The sequence below is a fragment of the Staurois parvus genome, unplaced genomic scaffold, assembly GCF_062004578.1.
Source record: "Staurois parvus isolate SC_StPar_1 unplaced genomic scaffold, SC_StPar_1.0 ptg000287l, whole genome shotgun sequence".
Taxonomy (NCBI): domain Eukaryota; kingdom Metazoa; phylum Chordata; class Amphibia; order Anura; family Ranidae; genus Staurois; species Staurois parvus.
The window spans coordinates 26,700,633-26,722,681 of record NW_028318083.1 but is presented as its reverse complement, the minus strand read 5'-3'; the positions used below and the strand labels follow the sequence as shown (position 1 = coordinate 26,722,681).

Below are 22,049 nucleotides of genomic sequence, written 5' to 3'. Positions count from 1 at the left end.
AAGACCTTTGCAACCTTATTTTTGCAAAACATACTGATGCCAATGATTACACAAGGATCTCTAAACTTCTGAATGTTCCAGTGAGCACTGTTGGGGCCATAATCCAGAAGTGGAAAGAACATTATTTCACCATAAACCAGCCACAACCAGGTTCTCCTCACAAGATTTTTGACAGAGGAGTGAAAAGAATCATTAGAAGAGTTGTCCAAGAGCCAAAGACCACTTGTGGAGAGCTTCAGAAAGACCTGGAATTAGCAGGTACAATTGTTTCAAAGAAAACAATAAATAATGCACTCAATCGCCATGGCCTGTATGCACACTCACCACGCAAGACTCAATTGCTAAAGAAAAAGCATGTTGAAACCCGTTTAAAGTTTGCTGCACAACATTTAGACAAGCCTATGAAATATTGGGAGAATATAGTCTGGTCAGATGAGACCAAAATTGAACTGTTTGGATGTCATAATACACGCCATGTCTGGAGGTCAAATGGCACTGCACATCACCTCAAAAACACCATACCAACAGCAAAGTTTGGAGGTGGGAACATCATGGTGTGGGGCTTTGTCTTAGCATACAGTACTGGCAAACTTCATATCATTGAAAGAAGGATGAATGTAAAAATGTGCCAAGACATTCTTGATAAAAATTGCTGCCATTTATCAGGATGATGAAGGAAACTCAAGCTGCTAGAATGGCCCAGCCAAAAACCAGAATTGAATCCAATAGAAAATCTAAGGAAAGAACTAAAAGATCAGAGTTCAAAGAAGAGGCCCACAGAACCTTCCAGATTTGAAGACTGTTTGTGTGGAAGAATGGTCCAAAATCACACCTGAACAATGCATGCGACTAATTTCTCCATACAGGAGGCGTCTTGAAGCTGTCATTACCAACAAAGGATTTTGTACAAAGTATGAAATAAATTTCAGTTAGCGTGTTCAATACTTTTTCCGTGTGTCATTCCATTTTATTACACATAACTTTAATTGCTGAACTATATAGTTTGGTATCTTTGGATGTATGGATTGTTACCGACATGTGGTGAAAATATCATGTCAATTACACCTAAAGAAATATATTTACCTAGAAAAATGGTGACGTGTTCAATACTTATTTTAGTGTGTGTGTGTCAAATTACAGATGTTTGTGAATTATTTCCTTCCTGTGAAACTGTATTGTGAGTTAAATAATTAAAGTAAAGAACTGTGTCTTAGTCAATTGTTTCATTCTCAAAAAGGGATTAGCTTAATAAAATAAATGCTATATGCAGTATTTTTACCAAACCATGCACCAGGCACCCCCCCCCCTTTTCACATCTTTTGGATTACATGAGCTTGGTGTATAGTGTTTTCTAGTCCGTCATTTTTTAGACGGATTAGAGACATTCTTTAAAAGATTCCTGTATTATACTATTTTTAATGATTTTCAGGTACAAACACATTAACTAATTAATTGTTTTACTGCTTGATTAAAAGTGATTTCAGTATGTTTATTTTTCCACAGGTGGCCCTTGTAAAGTGGACAGAAAGTGTTGGACTTACTCTTGTCAACAGAGATTTGACCTCTATGCAGCTTAAAACCCCTAGTGGACAGATTTTGACTTTCTTCATTCTTCAGATCTTTCCTTTTACTTCTGAGAGCAAACGAATGGGAATCATAGTGAGGGTAAGATTTATTTAATTGCTAATAAAATAGATAATGGGAACTATTTTATTGTGAAAACTGAAACAGTTGGCTTTTCTTATTTCTTTATATTTCACATGAGACTTATGTTGTTTTCAATTGTGTGTAAAAATGATATTTCACCCTGTATCCCACTGCTTTATTCCTTTAAGGGATGGACATAAGTATTGTAAAATTAATGTTTAACTGTAGCTAAGGATAAGCGAAGGATTCTAGCTTTCCCATGACAGTTTTGTTTATTTTTTTTTTACTATTTCACTCTACAGCAGTGTTTCACTTACTGGCTCTGCACTAAATTCTAGACTAACTATAGTTTTATATATTTCCACCGATCTAAAAACAATATTATTTCAAATATAGGTTTTTAAAGTACACCTGGATCTTGGAAATGGTTGTTCAAGTGACAGACGTACCTAAAAGCCAACACATTGCCATCACATTTTTTGTTTTATTTACTAGAGTGGTCTATGAACCGCTAAACTATGGAAGCTCTGTGTGCAAATACTTGGTTTCTATTTTATAATTCAAAGCTGTGATACTTTTACACTTAATGTGTTCCTTACTGTTGGTCAGATAGTCCTGGGAAGGTGTGTGTGTGTAGAACTTGGACTTCTAAGCCAGAGGCTGCTATTGTATGCTGAGCAGCCCAAACTCCTGGGCTGTTGTATACTGACTACCTTGAGTTTGGGATTACTAGCCACCCTGGGCTTTTGTATATTAGCCAACCTGGGTTTAGTCTGAGAATACTGGGTTGAGTGTACTGAGATTAGGTATACTGAGCACCCTGGTTTGATTATAATACTGAGCACTCTAAGTTCGGATATAATTAAAAACCCTGAACACTGAGTTATTTATACAGAAAACTCTAGGTTTGAGTAAACTGACCGCCCTGAGTTTGGATTTACTGACCTCCCATGTTTGGGGACTCAATGGATGGAATATGGAATAAAAAACAAGGTATGTGTAAGTACCTCTGGATATCTATTTTTTGGTTTTACCTGGGTTTGCATGGTCAATTTTTAAGCAGTAGCAGACTAATTAGAACTTAAAGTTTCTTTTGTAAAGTCTTAAATATTTATGCTCCAGCACCTTACATAAGAAGTGTCATTAGGAATAAAACCTTACCTCCTGTTCTATAGCTTAATTCTTGAAAAAAAAGAACCCTACAGCTTTGGTCACATCGCTGTTTCAAAATATGTCATACAGGCACCTGTATCCTGGTGAAATTTTCACTGCAAGGATGTCTTGTTCTCTTCCTGACTTTGAAATTCTGGCGCTGCAGTGCTTTACAGGTTCTGGTCTTTAAGCAGAATAGCAATACAGATGGTGCAACAGGGATACACCCCATCTTTCCTCCTCCATAGAGAAAAGTACTTTCATTTATTACAATGCTTGTAACACAATCTGTGAATGGGAGCGAGTCTGGTGAGTTGCAGGATTTTCACATGCATTCACAGATCTTGTTACAAACAGTGTAATCAATAAAATAACTTTTCTCAGTGGAGGAGGAGGAGGGTTGGTGTGTGTCCTTGTTGGACCATCTGTACTGCTGTTCTGCTTTAAAACCCCAAGCTATATACCATTGTAGCATTGGAAATTTGAAGCCAGGAAGAAGACAAGGTGTCTCTTTGGCTATAAATAGAAACGCTAGATGATTCTATATAGAGTAACAACTATTAATCATAATGACCTTTGAGTCCCTTTCCCCTGCCTTTGAGTCCCTTTCTGCTCCCCATTTAAAGCCTGATTTGATAGCATTCCTATTTCCACTCCAGTGCATTGTGGTGCAGGTGTGCTGCATTGCAAAAATTATGTATGTCCAATTTTTGGGACTTTTTGGTGTGTTGGCAGCCCATTCATTTGAATAGGTGGTCCTAAGACAATGTGCATCAACACTTGCAAAAATGCTTGTTAATGTGTTTGCATTAACCCAGATCATCAGGGCAACAAGGTGTGAATGGGCCCTAATTCATTAGCAAGCTCTATTGTGACTGCAGTGAACATTGTTACCTGAACACCCCCAGCTTAGTGTGAGGATATAAATCAGTAGTATCTTCCTGTGTCCCAAATCTAGCTCACTTTAGATGCATGCTTAAGGCAGTCTCCTCCTAACAGGAGCAAACACAGCCCAGCATGTACATATGTGTATTGAAGAAAACATATTAATAGTGTAAATAATTTGCTATTGACCTTTCATATGTTTTCTGTCCCACCTGTCTTAAAAACATCACACAGCATTTAGCTATAATAAAAGTTTTCTTTGGACATTGAGTAGCACTTGCAGTGAGGGTTCAGATGAGAGACAGAATGGCATTATGATCAGAAATACATGTATGTTCATATCTAGATTACATGTTACTACAGTATTTTGTTGTATTTTTTTTTTTTTAGGAAGAGTCTTCAGGAGAAATCACCTTCTATATGAAAGGTGCTGATGTCGCCATGGCTAGCATTGTTCAGTATAATGATTGGTTAGAGGAGGAGGTAAGACTAACAACTGGATTTTTGTAATCCTAACACTATACTTACAAGCAAGGCTTTAAATAGGGGGAGGGGGGGACACGATGGCAGAAAAGCTCTGAGTTTAGAGACACCACCTTGTACAGTTTAGGAGACCCAATGCAACCCAAAGACAAAGGGTGGATTGTACCTCAGAGTGATAATGGGTAGGATAAAGAGCAAAGGACCATAGAGTAGTATTCTAAAACCACATGATTTATTAAAAGTAGATATACTCACAAAAGTTAGAGTAACACAGACAAAACACATCACAAAACACATCAACAGTGGGTTTACAAAATCATGTGCCATGGGCCTCGCCATTATTACTTTGAGGCTCTGGAAAACCAGTAAAGGACCATGGAGGTGGTGGAGTCAGTGGTATCCTGAGTGGTGGCCCCCCCAACTGGATGACTTCTGCACTGGTGATCTGTTATCATTTGGAGATCATTACGGTTTGGTACGGGAACTGGCACACTTGTCTGTGAGGTGGCTTTGGCTTCTTACACATGGAATTTCATAATTTTCAAGATGTCACATTTGAATTTCTAAATATTTTTTTTTTGAGACTTTGCCCACATGCCAGTAACATCCAGGTAAACTGAAAAGTGTTAAAGGGGACTCCAAAAATGTACTATATATATATATACACACACACACACTTTGTACGTGTATATGTACAGGTATATACAATGCTAAATGCATTTGCATTGTTATGTTGCAGCTTAATATCAGAGTTGTTTCAGTTCATTTTTTCTCATTAATCTACAGTCAGTACCCCATGATGACAAAGTGAAAACAGAATTTTAGAAATGTCTTTTTAATGTATTAAAAAGAAAAGAACCTGGGGGGCGCTCGTGAGCAGCAACCAGGATGGTTGCCTTTTAGATCTGTGCTGTGGCCGCCGGACACATCGGCCGATTTCTGTCCCTCAGGGGGGGTCCCCCTGCTCCTTTTCTGGCCCCTCGCTACCCTGGTGCCCAGATGGGCAAAAAAACGCCGGCCACCCGTGCCTCCAGCTCCCGCCGGGCGGCGCCGGAGTTTGCGGCCTACCCGCCGGAGGTCGCGGCTGAAGCCGCGGCCTCGATTTTGGGCCGGCCGCCGACCACTTCCAGGACCTCGGCCGCGGATTCGCGGCTCCCGCCCGAGACCTTAAATGGAGCCCCAGCCGCAATTTTGGGTCCCATGCCATCACCATCTGCAGGTGGGTCGGATCATGGCAGTGTGGAGGACCCGTCCCAGCAGTCTCCCATGCCATTGGAGCCACCCCAGCAGTCTCCCATGCCATCTCTGCGGGATGCTGAGCTCCTGCGCCGCTTCCAGTTTATGTTACAATCAGAATTGTCCTCCGCCACCTCCAAGCTGGCCGACCGTCTCTCACGGGAAATTCGGGAGTTGGGCAGCCGGACGAGCGACCTTGAAGATAAAATGGATGCTGCGGCTACGGTCCTTGAAAATCACGAGCAGGATTTATGCGACCTCAAGAAAGAATTGGCGGACACGCTGCTACGGCTTGAGGATTTTGAAAATCGTTCCCGCCGTGGCAACTTGCGGTTAAGGGGTATCCCGGAAACGGTTACGGATCTTACCTCCACTGCTACTGCTCTGTTCCAGAAGCTGACGCCCGCCATTCCCATTGACCGTCTTGAATTTGATCGCATACATCGTGCCTTGGGCCCCAGACGACCGGATGGGCCCTCGAGAGACATTATCATCAAGTTCACTTATTACCGCACTAAGGAAACCATCCTCTTGGCGGCCAGAAATAAACCTGATCTCAGCTTCCAGGGGCATCGCTATCAGCTCTTTGCGGACCTCTCCCAGACCACTCTACAAAAGCGCCGCCAGTTGAAGCCCTTTACTTCGGTCCTGGTGAAACATAGTATTAAATACGCCTGGGGCTTTCCGTTCCGCCTCACCTTCACCTACCGGGGCCGCAGTCACTCTGTGGCTACACCAGAGGAGGCTCACTCTCTCCTGGAATCCTTACACCTTCTTTCGCCGGAGGCTGCGGATCGGAGCCCAGTTCATTCATCTGGATCACCGGCAAGGCCGCTTCCTCCGAGCCGCATCTGGGAGCGGTCGTCCAATAGGAAGAGGGCCCTTTCTCAGACCCCTTCGCGATCAAGTCCTTCCTGTTCTTCTCCGGGCTGAAGATGCGTCCTGAATTTTCCATGTATCATCTCACCGATGAACTCTCTGACGGGACCGTGAGTTTGGCCCTTGGGGCTCCCCCAGTTTGTTTGCATTTCGGGTTGGTACTGCTCCTTGGGCCCCGGGGTGGGAGGTTGACCCGGTGGGCCTGGTTGGGTGGAAGGGGGTTGGCTCCTATGGTTCTCTGGGTTCCTATGGGGAGGTTATCGCGGAGGTTCCTGCTCCTGGGACTTTTAGTTTCATTACGTTTTATTACATTATATTATGTTTTTTGCTTTTTTGCCCTCTGAGGGCTTCAGTTTTGATGTTTCCATTTGCAGCCATGTGTCCGGTGGTAGAGTTACCCCTAATTGTATCCTTCATGTGTAGGATGCGCGTCACCATTGGTGTGACACAATTGCACTGTTATGTATACTTTTTATGTCTTTTTCCTTTTTTCTTTCTTTGTTCTTTTCTTTTTCTCTGTTTTTTTTCGTTTTTGTTTTCTGCAGGGTTCTGGGACGCCATGGTCCGATCACCATTGGGAGTGGAGATTGCTGGCTGCTTTGGGCTTTTTTCTGCTGAGCGTGTTGCGTTGATACCGCCATGGCCTCGCCCCTTTTGAAAATACATTCACAAAATGTTCAAGGCTTCAATTCGCCTCAGAAACGGGCTAAAGTTTTTCATCATCTCAAATCGCAACAAATTGATGTGGTATGTCTACAGGAGACCAGGTTTTCTCAGTCCTCCGCTCCGCGTTATCTTTCACCTCACTATCCCATCTTTTACACGGCCTCGGCTTCTGAGAAGCGTCGGGGTGTTCTGATAGCTTTTAAACGCAATCTCCCCTTTGTCTGTTCTAGGCATATAGCGGACCCCACGGGCAGGTATTTGCTTCTGCAGGGCACCCTCTGGGACCAGGAGGTTACCTTTGTCTCTTACTACGCGCCTAACCGTTTCCAGCATAAATTCTTTTCGCATCTTTGCACCATTGTTTCTCGACATTCTAAGGGTCTTCTTCTTGTTATGGGGGATTCGAATGTTACCTTGGATTCCACATTGGATAGGCGCTACGCACGGGGAGCGACCCCCTCTCATGACTTGGTGTTAGAGGAACGTATGCGCTCTCTTTTGCGGACGGCGGGGCTAGCGGACGTCTGGAGGGAACTTCATCCAACTGAACGCGACTTTACGTTCTATTCCAATCCCCATGATAGTTTTTGTAGAATTGATCATATATTCATGCAGGTCCAGCAGCTCCCCTCGGTCCGGCGGATAACTATTCCTTACTCACCCTGGTCAGATCATGATCCCTTGGTACTCCTCCTTGCCCTTTCTGGGTCAGAACGGCGCCCTTTTCATTGGCGCATCAATGACTCTTTACTGACCACTCAGGCTACCTGCCAACAAATAGAATTCTTTTTACGGACATACTTTGCGGAAAACTCGGGATCGGTCTCTTCAGCAGTGCCCCTATGGGAAGCGCATAAGGCCACGGTTCGGGGTCATGTTATACAGCTGGCTGCGGTCCGGAAGCGGGAGCGGGAACGCCGACTCTTGGAGCTTCATTCTCTCCTGGCCTCTGCGGATGCGCGTTGGAAGTCATCTCCATCCGTGGCCCATAAACGCGCTCGGGACGCTCTGGCGACAGAATTGGACCTCCTCGCCTCTTCGGAGGCGGAACGGGCCCTGCGTTGGACCAGACATAAATTTTATTCCTGCGCTAATAAGCCCGGTCCCATGCTAGCCAGGAAACTCAATTCTGTGGGGAAGCCCCATAAACCAATTCGACTTCGACTTTCCACAGGTGGCTGTACTTCTAATCCCCAGCAGATTGTTTCCCGATTCTCGGACTTCCTTTCGCGCCTCTATGCTGCCCCAGATCCTTTCCCTGTGGCCCAGGCAGAGGCATTCTTTCAAGACCTCCATCTTCCCGGATTAACCGAGGCAGCACAGGCGGCCCTCAATGCTGGTGTCACCGTACCGGAAGTGCTCCAAGCGATCAAGTCTTTACGGTCCACCGCGGCCCCAGGTCCCGACGGCTTCTCCGGTCTCTATTATAAAAAATTCTCAGCCCTATTGGCGCCTTTTTTAGCGGCCTATTTCAATGAGTTACGACAGGGCTCTTTGCCCTCTCCGGATGCACTTAGGGCACATATCTCTATGATTCCTAAGACGACCGACGATGTCCAGGAACCGCAAGCCTTCCGGCCCATTTCTCTTCTTAATGAAGACCTGAAGATATTGGGCAAGATCCTTAGTTTTCGCATCAATAAATATTTGTGTAGCTTGGTCCACAGGGACCAAGTAGGGTTCGTCCCCGGGAGGCAGGCGGGTGATAACGTCCGTAAGGTGGTCCATCTTATACATTTTCTGCAACAACGGAAAATCCCAGGATTCCTACTGTCCTTGGACATATATAAAGCTTTTGATTCTCTATCTTGGGAATATCTGCGGTTTGTGCTGTCTCGTTGGGGTTTCGGGGATTCTATCCTCTCTTGGATTCAGGCCTTGTATTCCTTTCCTTCGGCCTCCGTTAAATACGCTGGGTATTTCTCGGATCCCTTTCCTGTTGGGCGAGGGACGAGGCAGGGTTGCCCGCTGTCCCCGGCGCTCTTTGTCCTGGCGCTTGAGCCACTGGCTTTAGCGCTCCGGACCGATTGCAATATATCGGGGGTTCCATATGCGGGACAGGAGTTTAAGCTGAGCCTCTTTGCGGACGATGCCCTCTTGACCCTTACTAATCCTCTGACGACGCTTCCTAACTTGCAACGAGTTCTTGAGCGCTTCTCCTTGATTTCGGGTCTACGTATCAATTTAGATAAAACCGTCGCTCTCAATATTACTTTGGCTTCAGATTTGGTTTCGCACCTACAATCCCACTTCCCTTACCAGTGGGCTTCCTCTTCTCTGGAATACTTGGGCATTCGCTTGACCCCCACCTATGACTCCCTTTTTGCTGCAAATTATTATCCTTTGCTTAGCTCTTTATCTTCTCTTATGCATTCCTGGCAATTTCCGCACCTGTCTTGGATGGGACGGGTTCATTCAGTGAAAATGACCATTTTGCCGAAATTGTTATATTATTTTCGCACCCTCCCTGTACGGGTTCCTCCTCACTTTCTTCGGTTGCTTCAGGCGAAGTTTATGCGTTTTATTTGGGCCGATAAACACCCCAGAGTCTCTAGAAACACGCTCTTTGCTCATAGACTCCAGGGTGGTCTTGGGGTACCCAATGTAACTAAGTATTATCAGGCGAGCCAGATTGCCCCGCTGTCTATGTTGCATGCTTCCTCCGATGTTCCTCTCTGGGTCCTGCTGGAACTACCTAATTGTGCCCCTATCGCACTGTCAACACTCCTATGGCTTCCCCCTGCCCTGCGCCCTATGGCGCTGAGTCCGATGTTGCTCCATGGCCTACAAGTCTGGGACTCAGTACGTTACTCCAGTGGCCTGATGTCACCCTTTTTGCCCTTGCTTCCAATCGTTAACAACCCTCTTTTCCCACCGGGTCTAGATCACCCGAGGGCATTCTCTTGGTGGGTGGCTCATGGTTTCTCACAGGTGCAACACTTTTTGACTTTTCGGTCCTTTCCCACCTGGAATGTCCTTCGGGAGTCTCGGGATGTTCCCCCAGCGGAATTTTTTCGGTACCTTCAATTGCGGCACTGGCTACTTTCGCTGAGGGCCACTTCTGCTTTCCCATATCAGAAATCTGCCTTTGAACGGCTTTGCCAGCAGCACCCGGGCGCCCCAGGCCTTATCTCCCTTCTTTACGCAGCTTTGAACAGACGCTCGTCTCACACTTCTCTTTCATATGTTGTTCAGTGGGAACGCGACCTGGGAGTGGCTGTGGATCCGGAGGACTGGAGTAGGGCCTGGTCACTCATAGCTAAATGTTCATTTAATACGACCACGCTGGAAGCAGCCTACAAGGTGTTGTTCCGTTGGTACTGGGTTCCAGCTCGTCTGGCCCAGGCTAACCCTGCCTGTAGTGATCGATGTTTTCGGGGTTGTGGCCATCGCGGCGATGTACTGCATATCTGGTGGTCATGCCCGAGGTTGGTTCGTTTTTGGTCTCGTGTGTTTGGCCTCCTTTTCACTTTGTTCCATCTCTCTATACGCCGGGATGCTCGGTATGCTTTGCTTCATTGCCCCATACCGGGCCTTTTGGCTCGTCAGCAGCGGTTGGCTTCCTATTTGTTTTTATCGGCTACTAGGACAATTGCTCAGGCCTGGAAGAGTCCGTTTGTACTTTTCCAGGGGGTGCGGGATCGTATGACTACTATGATGCTCAACGAACAGATGTCGAGCATATGCAACGACTCTCAACATAAATTTTTGAAAGTTTGGGAGCCTTGGTTGCAATACGCCTTTCCCACGCTCCCCCCGACCAGTGTGGGGAGGTAATGGAGTTTGGTATTGGCGCTCGTGGACCCCTGCTCTTTGGTGTGGGTTTTTTTTTTTTCTTTTTTTTTTTTTTTTTTTTTTTTTTTTTTTTTTCCTTTTCTTCTCTGCTCTTCTTCTCTCCTTTTCTGTTTGTTTTGATGTGACAGTGGACAGCTGTCTTTAGTTGAGATAATCAAAGTCTCACTGATGTTACTGTAATCTATGTGCCATTGATAGCCCCTGCGTGGGCATACGTTTTGCCTTATTAGAATTAGAGTGTTGTCTGCTCTATTTTGCCTTTTTTATTGGTGCAATTGATAGCCCCTGCGTGGGCGTATTTTGTTGCTTGTGTTTTACACTGTTTAAAATTAATAAAAACCATTGAAATACAAAAAGAAAAGAACCTGAAATATCACATGTACTTAAGTATTGAGGCACTTTACTCAGTACTTTGTTGAAGCACTTTGGAAGCAATAACAGCCTCGGGTCTCTTTGTGTATGACCCGACAAGCTTTGCACATCTTAATTAGGGGATTTTCTGCCATTTATCTTTGCAAACCCTCTCAAGCTCAGTCAGGGTGGACAGGGATCGTCGGTGGCCAGCCATTTTTAGGTCTCTCCAGAGATATTTAATAGGGTTCAGGCTGGGCCACACTAGGACTTTCGCAGAGTTGTCCCTAAGTCACACCTGTGTTGTCCTGGCTGTGTACTTAGAATCATTGTCATGTTAAACGGTGAACCTTCGGCCCTGTCTGAGGTCCTCAGCTCTGTGGAACAGGTTTTCATTGAGGATATCTTTGTACTGACCAGTCTCCCAGTCCTTGCTGCTGAAACACACCCCACAGCATAATGCTGCCACCACCATGCTTCACTGTTGGATCGTATTGAGCAGGTAATGAGCAATGCCTGGTTTCCTCCAGATATAACATTTAGAATTGAGGCCAAACAGTTCAATCTTGGTTTCATCAAATCAGAGAATCTTGCTCCTCACAATCTGAAAGTCCTTCACATGCTTTTTTGCAAACTCCAAGCAGGCTTTCATGTGTTTTGCACTGAGGAGAGGCTTCCATCTAGCTACTCTGCCATAAAGCCCAGATTAGTGGAGGACTGCAGTGATGGTTGTCCTTCTGGAACTTTGTCCCATCTCCACACAGTATCTCTGGAGCTCAGTCTGAGTGACCATCAAGTTCTTCGTCACTTGTCTTACTTAGGCCATTCTCCCCTAACTGCTAATTTTGGATGGGCAACCAGCTCTTGGAAGGTTCTTGGTTGTGCCAAATGTCTTCCATTTGAGAATTATGGAGGCCACTGTGCTCTTGGGAACCTTCAGTGCAGCATACATTCTTTTGTAGCCTTCCCCAGATCTGTGCCTTGCAATAATCCTGTGTCTGACTTCTGCAGGCAGTTCCTTTGATATCATGGCTTTTGCTCTGGTGCAGTAAGCATTGTTAGATGTGATGACTTTTACAGAGAGGTATGTGCCTTTCCAAATCATGTCCAGTCAATTTAATTGACCACAGGTAGACTCCAATCAAAGTGTAGAAACATCTCAGCAATGATCAAAAGAACGGGAGGCAACAGAGCTAAATTCCAAGTGCTGTTGCCAATGTGATATTTCAGTTTTCTTTTTTCATACATTTGCAGACATTTCTAAAATGATGTTTTCAATTTGTCATTATGGGGTGCTGAGTGTAGATTAATGAGAAAAAAATAAATAATTTAAACAGCTGTAGTATCAGGCTGCAACATAACAAAATTGAAAAAAGTGAAGGGGGTCTGAATACTTTATGAATGCATCAGAATATTGCCCAAAGCATCACACTGCCTCCACCGAATTGCCTTTTTTCCATTGTGCATCCAGGTGCCATCCCTTTTCTCCAGGTAAGCGATACACAGGCACCTGGCCATCCACATGCTATAAAAGAAAATGTGATTCATCAAAACAGGCCACCTTCTTCCATTGCGTCATGGTCTAGTTCTGATGCTCACGTGCCCACACGTGAGGGCACAAGTCAGCAAGACAAAAAACCAGAACATATTTAATGGGACTTTAAATGAGATACAGTGAGGTACAACTGATACTGTTTTCCAGGCTTACAGACTGTATATTGGGCATCTTCTCATGTGAGATTATGGTCACAAAACGTGTGGATCCAAATGATGTACCCATTATTAGGTTTTGTGAAATACTTGGAAAAATTTAATGTATACATGTATTATTATGTGAATATCATACAGAATGTATACCGATATATGATAGTGTTTGCAAATCAGCTTGCCTTATTATAAATTGCTTTATTTATGTAAAAAAGATTTTCATCTATTGTGCAACAAATCTTTTTATGCAAATGTTGTACCTCATTTAAAGTCCCCTCAAATATGTTCTTTTATTTGTCTATGCAAAGTAAGGGATACCCATATGCAACAAAGTGCAATGTACATTTTTCCTGTTTTCAACACATCAACTACAGGGACAACATGTTTACTTGCTGCCAAATATGTCCCATCAACTCTCAGACGCGAAACGAGACAAACATGCTAGCTTTGCTCTTTTTATGCAAATGTGGTACTGGGAACACACTTTCCGTGGGGACTAGAAAATAATAGTACTATAAAAAATATGTTTTACATAATTTCACAAGGTGCCTGCACATATTTTTAGGTTGGTTGTAAAACATCTTGTTTTATCCAGTGAGCCCCAAAACCTAATAGCATATAGATATTGACGTAAACACTAAATATACAATGTCTTTTGTTAGGCTGCTGTTATTTTTATGCAGACTTGTGTTCTATTGGTATACCACAAATTACATAACCTATTGTCTCTTTTTGGATGTTATGGTTTCCTCTTACAGTTTTAAACACATACTTTTGGGTATATTGGATTTCTCCCATGTTGCCCCTATCTGTGTTTTAGGTGTGAAAGAGGCAGTAATGACTGTGTGCTCCTTTAGAGGATAAGAACTGACTTGAATGGTTCTATGTGCTTTGTAACCCTTTAAGGAGTATGACCACATTTTGGTATAACTTACCAATGGCAAAAAAAAAAATGTTTTTAGTTACACCTCTGAAAACCTGTGCATAATCTCTCTGTATACTATAATATATGCTGAGTGGATAGATGTCATTGCAAGGTTTATCCCCAGTTCCCAGTGTGTTTTGTTCACAGCTTGTTTACAGGCTTTATCATCCTGTAATCATCTTAAACAACCCCTCTGTTCTGACAATATAATAATAGAGTGATCACCATGCATATGTTGATGATGGTATTGGCAATATAAATCAATATATGCTGCAGGCCAGTTTCACTTAATCAGAGGCATGATTAAATTAAACTCCCTGAAGACTGAACAAAATGTCATAAAAATTACTTTTAGCGATAATGATACATAATTAATTGTAGGCAAAAAAAAACTTGGCTTAATTTATTAAACAATATTAGGTCAAATCAATATACTGCTTTCACCAGTGACATTTATTACGCTTATGTATTTAGCCGACAGTCGATAGATGATATAGTTACATCATTAATAGTTGGTTTCTACTGCTCATAATATGCTTTGTTAGGTACGTTCATGGTATACTGTAAGACCTTTACAGCAGAAATGTGTTTAATTGGTTTTAAATAAAACACATTCTGCCTGGGTTTCCTCCATGTTTTCGCGGTTTCACGGTTCCCTACAATGTGCTGCTGTTCACAGTGATCAGCAAACTAATTCCAATAAATCAGAATGGTTTTTACTAAGAAATATTGTATTTTCTGGCCTTGCTGTACCACTGTATTTTATTTTCCAGTGGCACTGTAGTCACATTTAGAAATTAAATTGTGTAAAAAAGGTAAACCAGGGCCTGAGGCAATCTCTTTTTAATTTGAGTACTCTCTTGCAAAATCCTTTTTAAGACTGGGTGGTAGTTTACCATACAGTTTAACCAAAAATTAACCATCCTGTACAAAATGCATTTATAAAACTACAGTTAGGTCCATATATATTTGGACACAGGCACAATTTTAGATTTTTTTTCAGGTATTTACCAAAACATATTCAAGCTATATTTATATAATGGATATGGCTGAAAGTGCACACTCTCAGGTTTAATTTGAGGGTATGTACATCCACATTGGAGGAAGGGTTTAGATATTACAGCTCTTAAGAGTAGCCATCCCTCCTTTTTCAAGGGACCAAAATAATTGGACTATTGAATATAATCATAAATAAAATGTTAATTTTTAATATTTTGCTGAGAATCCTTTACTTGCAATGGCTGTCTGAAGTCTGGAACCCATGGACATTACCAAAGACTGGGTTTCCTCCTTTCTGATGTTTTGCCAGGTTCTAACTGCAGCTGTTTGTGGGTCTTTCTGTCTTTAGTTTTGCCTTCAGCAAGTGAAATGCATGCTCAATTGGGTTGAGATCAGGTGATTGACTCAGCCATTGCAGAATATTCCACCTCTTTTCCTTCAAAAGCTTTGAAGAAAGTTGGTTTTGCAGTGTGTTTTGGATCATTGTCCATCTGTACTGTGAAGCTCTGTCCAATCAACTTTGCTGAATCTGGGCTGACAGTATATCTCTAAACACTGGAGAATTCATCCAGCTGCTTCTGTCTTCTGTCACATCATCAATAAACACCAATGACCCAGTGCCACTTGAAGCCATGCATGCCCATGCCATCACACTGCCTCCACCATGTTTTCTAGATGACGTTGTGTGCTTTGGAACATGAACTGTTCCAAGCCTTCTCCACAGTTTTTTCTTCCTGTCATTCTGGTACAGATTAATCTTAGTTTCATCTGTACAAAGAATGCTTATCCAGAACTGGTCTGGCTTTTTTAGATGTTTTTTGGCAAAGTTTAATCTGGCTTTTCTATTCTTCAGGTTTATGAATGGTTTGCACCTTGTGGTGAACCCTCTGTATTTGCTCTTGTGAAGTCTTCTCTTTATTGTAGACTTTGACAATGATACGCCCACCTCCTGGGGAGTGCCCTTCATTTGTCTGAATGTTGTGAACGGGTTTTTCTTTACCATAGAAAGGATCATGCAATCATCCACCACTGTTGTCTTCCATGGACGTTCAGTTGTGTTCAAAATAATAGCAGTCAGACATCACTAACCTGATCAATCACTGTTTTTGGTAGAAATGATATTTCTACATGGCAAATAATTTACTAGCAGGTGTAATAGAGTAATAGAAATCCAACATACCCAACAGTCATGACATGCATGCTGCTGATTCTGTGTAATTGAATCACTAATTGAAAGGGGCATGTGCAAAATTATAGCAGTGTGGAGTTCTATTAGTGAGGTCATTCATTCTTTGAAAAACAGGTGGCAATTATTGCCCTTATTTAAGGAAAAAAGGCAGCAAATGTTGTACATGCTGGTTACAGTGCATTTCTCTCTGAAATGCTGAGGAAAATGGGTCGTTCCAGACATTGTTCAGAATAACAGCGTACCTTGATTAAAAAGTTGATTGGAAAGGGGAAAACATATAAAGAAGTGCAGAAAATGATAGGCTGCTCAGCTAAAATGATCGCAAGTGCTTTAAAATAGCAACCAAAACCTGAAAGAGGTGGAAGAATGCGAAAAACTACCATTCGAATGAATAGAAGAATAGCCAAAATGGCAAGGACTCAGCCAACAATCAGCTCCTGGAAGATCAAAGAAGGTCTAAAGCTACCTGTGAGTACTGTTACAATTAGAAGACGCCTATGTGAAGCCAAGCTATCTGCAAGAAGCCCCCCCAAAGTCCCACTGTTGAAAAAAAAGACATAGAAAAGAATTCCAAGAACAGATGAGAAACAAAGTAATTGACATGTATCGGTACGGAAAGGGTTACAAAGCCGTTTCTAAAACTTGGGGACTCCAGTAAACCATAGTGAGAACCATTATCCACAAATGGAGAAACTTGGAACAGTGGTGAACCTTCCCAGGAGTAGCCGGCCTTCCAAAATTACTCCATGAGCACAACGACGACTCATTCAATTTATAAAAGAACCCAGAACATCTAAAGAACTGCAGGCCTCACTTGCCTCAGTTAAGGCCAGTATTCATGATTCAACAATAAGAAAAGAGTCTGGGCAAAAATGGCATTCATGGGAGAGTTCCAAGGGGGAAGCCACTGCTGACCACATTTTCCAAAAAACATCTTGGTTATCCCCAAGACTTTTGTACAAATATTCTGTGCACCAATCAGACAAAAATTGAACTTTTTGGAAGGTCTGCCTCCTGTTACATCTGGCGTAAAACTAACACAGCATTTCATAGAAAAAACATCGTACCAACAGACAAACGTGGTAGTAGTGTGATGGGCTGAGGCGGCTTTGCATCAGGACCTGGACGACTTGCCATAATTAATGGAACCATGAATTCTGGTCTCTACCAGAAAATCCGATTGCTATTACAAGCAGCAGAAGGGGACCCCTCCCCCCAGGCTTTAACGGGTTCTCCCATACCTACCGCTGGCTGGTCTCAGAGCCAAACAAAGACCTGATCAGCTTCATTCGGCTCTTTTACATAGTAACCCAGAAGCGATGACCTGACATCACTTCTGGTTTACTCTGAACTAAATGGTGCTATTTGTAAAAAAAGAAAAGCATTTAATCACATCGATCTCGATGTGATTAAATGCTTTTAAGGGCAGAGGAGGGATTTGGGGTCTTATTGACCCCAGATAATAAAGAGTACTTGTCACATGCCTATTGCTGTCACAAGGGATGTTTTAATTTCCTGTGACAGCAATAAAAGTGATTAAAAAAAGAATTATTTGAAGAGACAGTGTAAGAAAAAAAAAAAGATTAAAAAAAATTAGTTTTAATATCTTCCCGTGCTTTCAAGCAAAGGCGAACACACACATGCAAACATCGATCGTCCCACACATATGAAGTATCGCCATCAATGTCAAATCATGGGCAGTAATTCTAGCACCAAACCTCTGTAAATCTAAAGTAGTAACCCATGTTACCAGCATGACATGTTTAGTATCTTTTTACTCGGTGTAACATCATCTTTTATATTTTACCAAAAAATTGGGGTATGTATTTTGTTTTTTTGCATTAAAATGCAAAAAAGTGTATTTTGTTTCCAAAAAAATAGCTTTTTAAAAACTGCTGCACAAATCCTGTGTGACATAAAAAATTGCAAAACCCACCAATTTATTTTCCTAGGGCACAGCTATCAAACTGGCGGCCATCCAACTGTTGCAGAACTAAAAGTCTCATGAGGCATTACAAGGATGACAGGACCGTCAGTTTGACACCCCTGCTCTAGGGCCTCTGCTTTAAAAAAAATATATAATGTTTGGGGGTTCTAAGAAACTTTCACGTAAAATATACTGATTGTTATATGTAAACAAAAAGTGGCAGAAAAGGCCTGGTCTTTAAGTAGTAAAAACAATTCTGCAAAGAAGAGTGGGCAAAAATTCTTCCACAGCAATATGAAAGACGTATTGCCAGTGATAGCAAATGCTTGATTTCAGTTGTTGCTGCCACGGGTGGCACAACCAGTTATTAGGTTTAAGGGGTAATTATTTTTTCACATAGGGCCAGGCAGTTTTGGACAGTTTTTTTCCCTTAATAATTTAAATAATCATTAGACACTGCAATTTGTATTTATTTAGGCTATCTGTGTGTAATATTAAAATTTGTTTGATGATCTGAATCATTTAAGTGTGACAAATATGCAAAAAAAAAATATCAGGAAAGGGGCAAATACTTTTTCTCTGCGCTGTATATGTGAAGAAATGCTGTAAAGTAAGAATGCCTTCAAAAATATACATTTAATTGTTTAATTTTAACAATTTACAATATGCAAAGTGAGCAAACAGAAGCAAAATGTAAATTAAATCAATATTAGGTGTGACTACCCTTTGGTTTCAGGCCAGCATGAAGTCTTACATTTGCACACTTTGTACACTTGCAGAAAGTCTGAGATTTTTTAGGATTAGAGTCAGGTGTATAATTACCAGTTATACCAAGTAGGTGCTAATGATCATCAATTTCATATATTGGTTGAAACACAGCCATTGAATGAAACAGAAACAGCTGTGTGGGAGGCTTAAAACTGGGTGAGGAACAGCCAAACTTTGCTACTAAGGTGGGGTTGGAAAACAGTTTTAAGTCACAGGTAATACACCATTGCAAGACTGAGCACAGCAGCAGGACACAAGGTAGTAATACTGAATCTGCAAGGTCTCTCCCAGGCAAAGGCTTCAGAGCAGACAGGGGTTTCAAGATGTTCTGTTCAGGCTCTTTTGAAGAAATGGGCAATGTTGAGAAACTTAGATGCAGTGGTCGGCCATGGAAACTTAATGCAGCAGATGAAAGACATATCACAGTTTCTTCCCTTCAACATCAGCAGAAGTCCAGCAATGCCATTAGTCTGTCAGGGATTACATGAAGAGACAGAAGGATTTGAGGCAACCTACAGTGGATATAAAAAGTCTACACACCCCTGTTAAAATGTCAGGTTTCTGTGATGTAAAAAAATGTGACAAAGATCAATAATTTCAGAACCTTTTCCACCTTTAATGTAACCTATAAACTATACAACTTAGTTGAACAACAAACTGAAATCTTTTAGGTGGAGGGAAGTAAAAATAAAAAATAAAATAATATGGTTGCATAAGTGTGCACACCCTTAAACTAATATTTAAAGCACCTTTTGATTTTATTACAGCACTCTGTCTTTTTGGGTATGATTCTATCAGCATAGCACATCTTGACTTGGCAATATTTGCCCACTTTTCCTTGCAAAAACACTCCAAATCTGTCAGATTGCGAGGGCATCTCCTGTGCACAGCCCTCTTCAGATCACCTCTCAGATTTTCAGTTGGATTCAGGTCTGGCCTCTGGCTGGGCCATTTCAAATCTTTATTCTTCTTCTGGTGAAGCCATTCCTTTGTTGATTTGGATGTATGCTTTGGGTTGTTGTCATGCTGAAAGATGAAGTTCCTCTTCATCTTCAGCTTTCTAGCAGAAGCCTGAATGTTTTGTGCCAATATTGACTGCTATTTGGAACTGTTCATTGTGATTTTTTTTTTAGCAAAGCCATGTAGCAAAATACATTTTGGCCTACATTTATGACGAAATTAGATTTTTTTAAATTTTCTACTGGACATGTTTTATAGCACAAAAAATAAAAACCACACAGGCTATCAAATACCACCCAAAGAAAGCTCAATTTGTGGGGAAATAAGGACGTAAATTTAATTTGCGTGCAGCATTGCATGACCGCGCAATTGTCAGTTAAAGTAACGTAGCAGGCAAGAAGCACTTTAAATGATAGCAGGCGTGTACTGACTCCTATTTACCATAATTTTTAATGTGATTGCTTAATTCTGAACACAGCTACATGCATACCTTGGTTTACGAATTTAATTAGTTGTGCGGGACTTTTCATATAGCAAACAATTCATAAACCGAAACGCCGTTTTCCAAAGGAATGCATTGAAAACCAATTAATCCGTTCCGGAGGTCAGAAAAAAGTAAACGCTACTAAAATACTGCATGAGTTATTTTATCAAGTCATGCGGTATTTTAGTAGCGACAACCATGTGTTAATGTTTCAGCTGTCATCAAGGTTCCTCACTGACAGCTGAATGTAAAAGAATTGCTAGCAATTAAAAAAATAAATCAATGGCGTGAGATTCCCCCCTCCCATCCATACCAAGCCCTTCAGCCCCCAGATCCCGCCCCCCCCCCCCCCCCATGTGAATGAGCATGGGGTACATGATCCCGTTACTCATTCACAAAAGACAAAAAGTGTAGTGTGAAAAAAGACAGGACACGGTCTTTGACAAGTCCTTTATTAAAAGAAAAAAATAAAAGAATTTACCCCGCAGTAGATTCAGCGTCAATCACTATGTCCGCCACCCCCAACCCGAAAAAAGAATTTAAAAAAAAGGCTCCATTTCCGACACACCGTAGCTCAGAGATTCAGCTGTCACTTTCCCCCAGCTAAAAGAAAGAAAGTTTCCTTTTAATTTATTTCCCCAAGTTAAAAGTAACAATGTTTCCTTTTAGTTTCTTAAAAGAAACAAAGTTTCCTTTAACTCTGGGGAAAGTGACAGCTAATTCTGTGAGCTATAGTGAAGAAAAAAAAAAAGCCGGCAACTGCATTAAAAATCGGCACCGACATATGCTTCGTATTGTGAAAATTTTTTTTTAAAAATTTGTAAACCGAGGCATTAATTTCAATGGATTTTCATTCGCAAACCGAAAATTACATTAACCGAGGCACACCTGTACATCCCCAGTTATAAGAGGGTGTGCACACTATGCAACCTCATTATTTTAGTTTATTACGTTTACTTCCCCCCCTAAACAATTTCAGTTTGTTTTTTAACTGAGTTGTACAGTTTATAGGTCACATTAAAGGTGGAAAAAGTTCTGAAAATATTTATCTTTGTATAATTTTTTTACATCATAGAAACCTGACATTTTAACCAGGGTGTGTAGACTGTTTATATCCACTGTACATCCACAGAAGAACTGTGGTTAGTTCTCCAAGATGCATAAAACAACCTACCTGCCGAGTTCCTTCAAAAACTGTGTGCAAGTGTACCTAGAAGAATAGAAGAATTAATGCTGTTTTGAAGGCAAAGGGTGGTCACATCAAATATTAATTTGATTTGAATTTCTCTTTTTTCATTTTGTTAACTGATAAAAATAAACTGTTAACAGTTCTATTTCTGAAAGCATTCTTAAGTGGAGCTTGCAGAGGACCAAGCCACATGTAAGGTTAAAGGCTTCCTGCGCACGTTTATTGGTCAGCATGTATAGAAAAAAAAAACAAATTGGTTTCCCATGCAGGGGGTAAAATTCACAGTCCAAAACAAAGATTCAGCAAACATCTGTTAAGCCTCCTGTCTATTGTTGACTAGGTAACTGTATTTGTGAACACACCCTAATCATTGTAGGAGTATTTACATGTACACAGCTAGAGCTGAGAGTTACTACACAAAAGAAATAGTTCCATCTGCAACATATATTTATTGATAGTTATATAATGTATACAATTATACGCTAAGCAGTATTTACAACACAATGTACAGTTTAAGTCTCTTGACTTATACAATATTTACAATTTATCCACAAAACCATGTTTAAAATACAATGTACAATACCAGTATGAAGTTATGCAGGCCATAGATGGGTCGAAAATCGGCCGATTTTTCGGCCGAAAATAAAATCGGCCGATTTTCGGATCGTTAGTGGGCTATTTGTTCGGCCGTTTTTCGGTATTTTGGCAGATTTTTTGTATCGGTAAAATTGGAAAAAAAAATCGGGCGATTTTGCCAATCGGCCGATTTTCGCGGCAATGATGGGCAAATCAGCCGATTTTTTACCG

At 41.7% G+C, this 22,049-nt stretch overlaps 1 protein-coding gene across 2 annotated transcripts in view; it reads left to right on the top strand.

Annotated features, from left to right (window-relative positions):
- The window catches only part of ATP9B (ATPase phospholipid transporting 9B), a 451,056-nt gene that overhangs the window by 375,650 nt on the left and 53,357 nt on the right, over positions 1 to 22,049 (top strand). For both annotated transcript variants that reach the window (XM_089682349.1, XM_089682348.1), the window contains exons 16-17: positions 1,504 to 1,665; positions 4,075 to 4,167. In XM_089682349.1, coding sequence (XP_089538475.1) covers positions 1,504 to 1,665; positions 4,075 to 4,167 — 255 coding nt within the window. The remainder of the gene's footprint in view (positions 1 to 1,503; positions 1,666 to 4,074; positions 4,168 to 22,049) is intronic.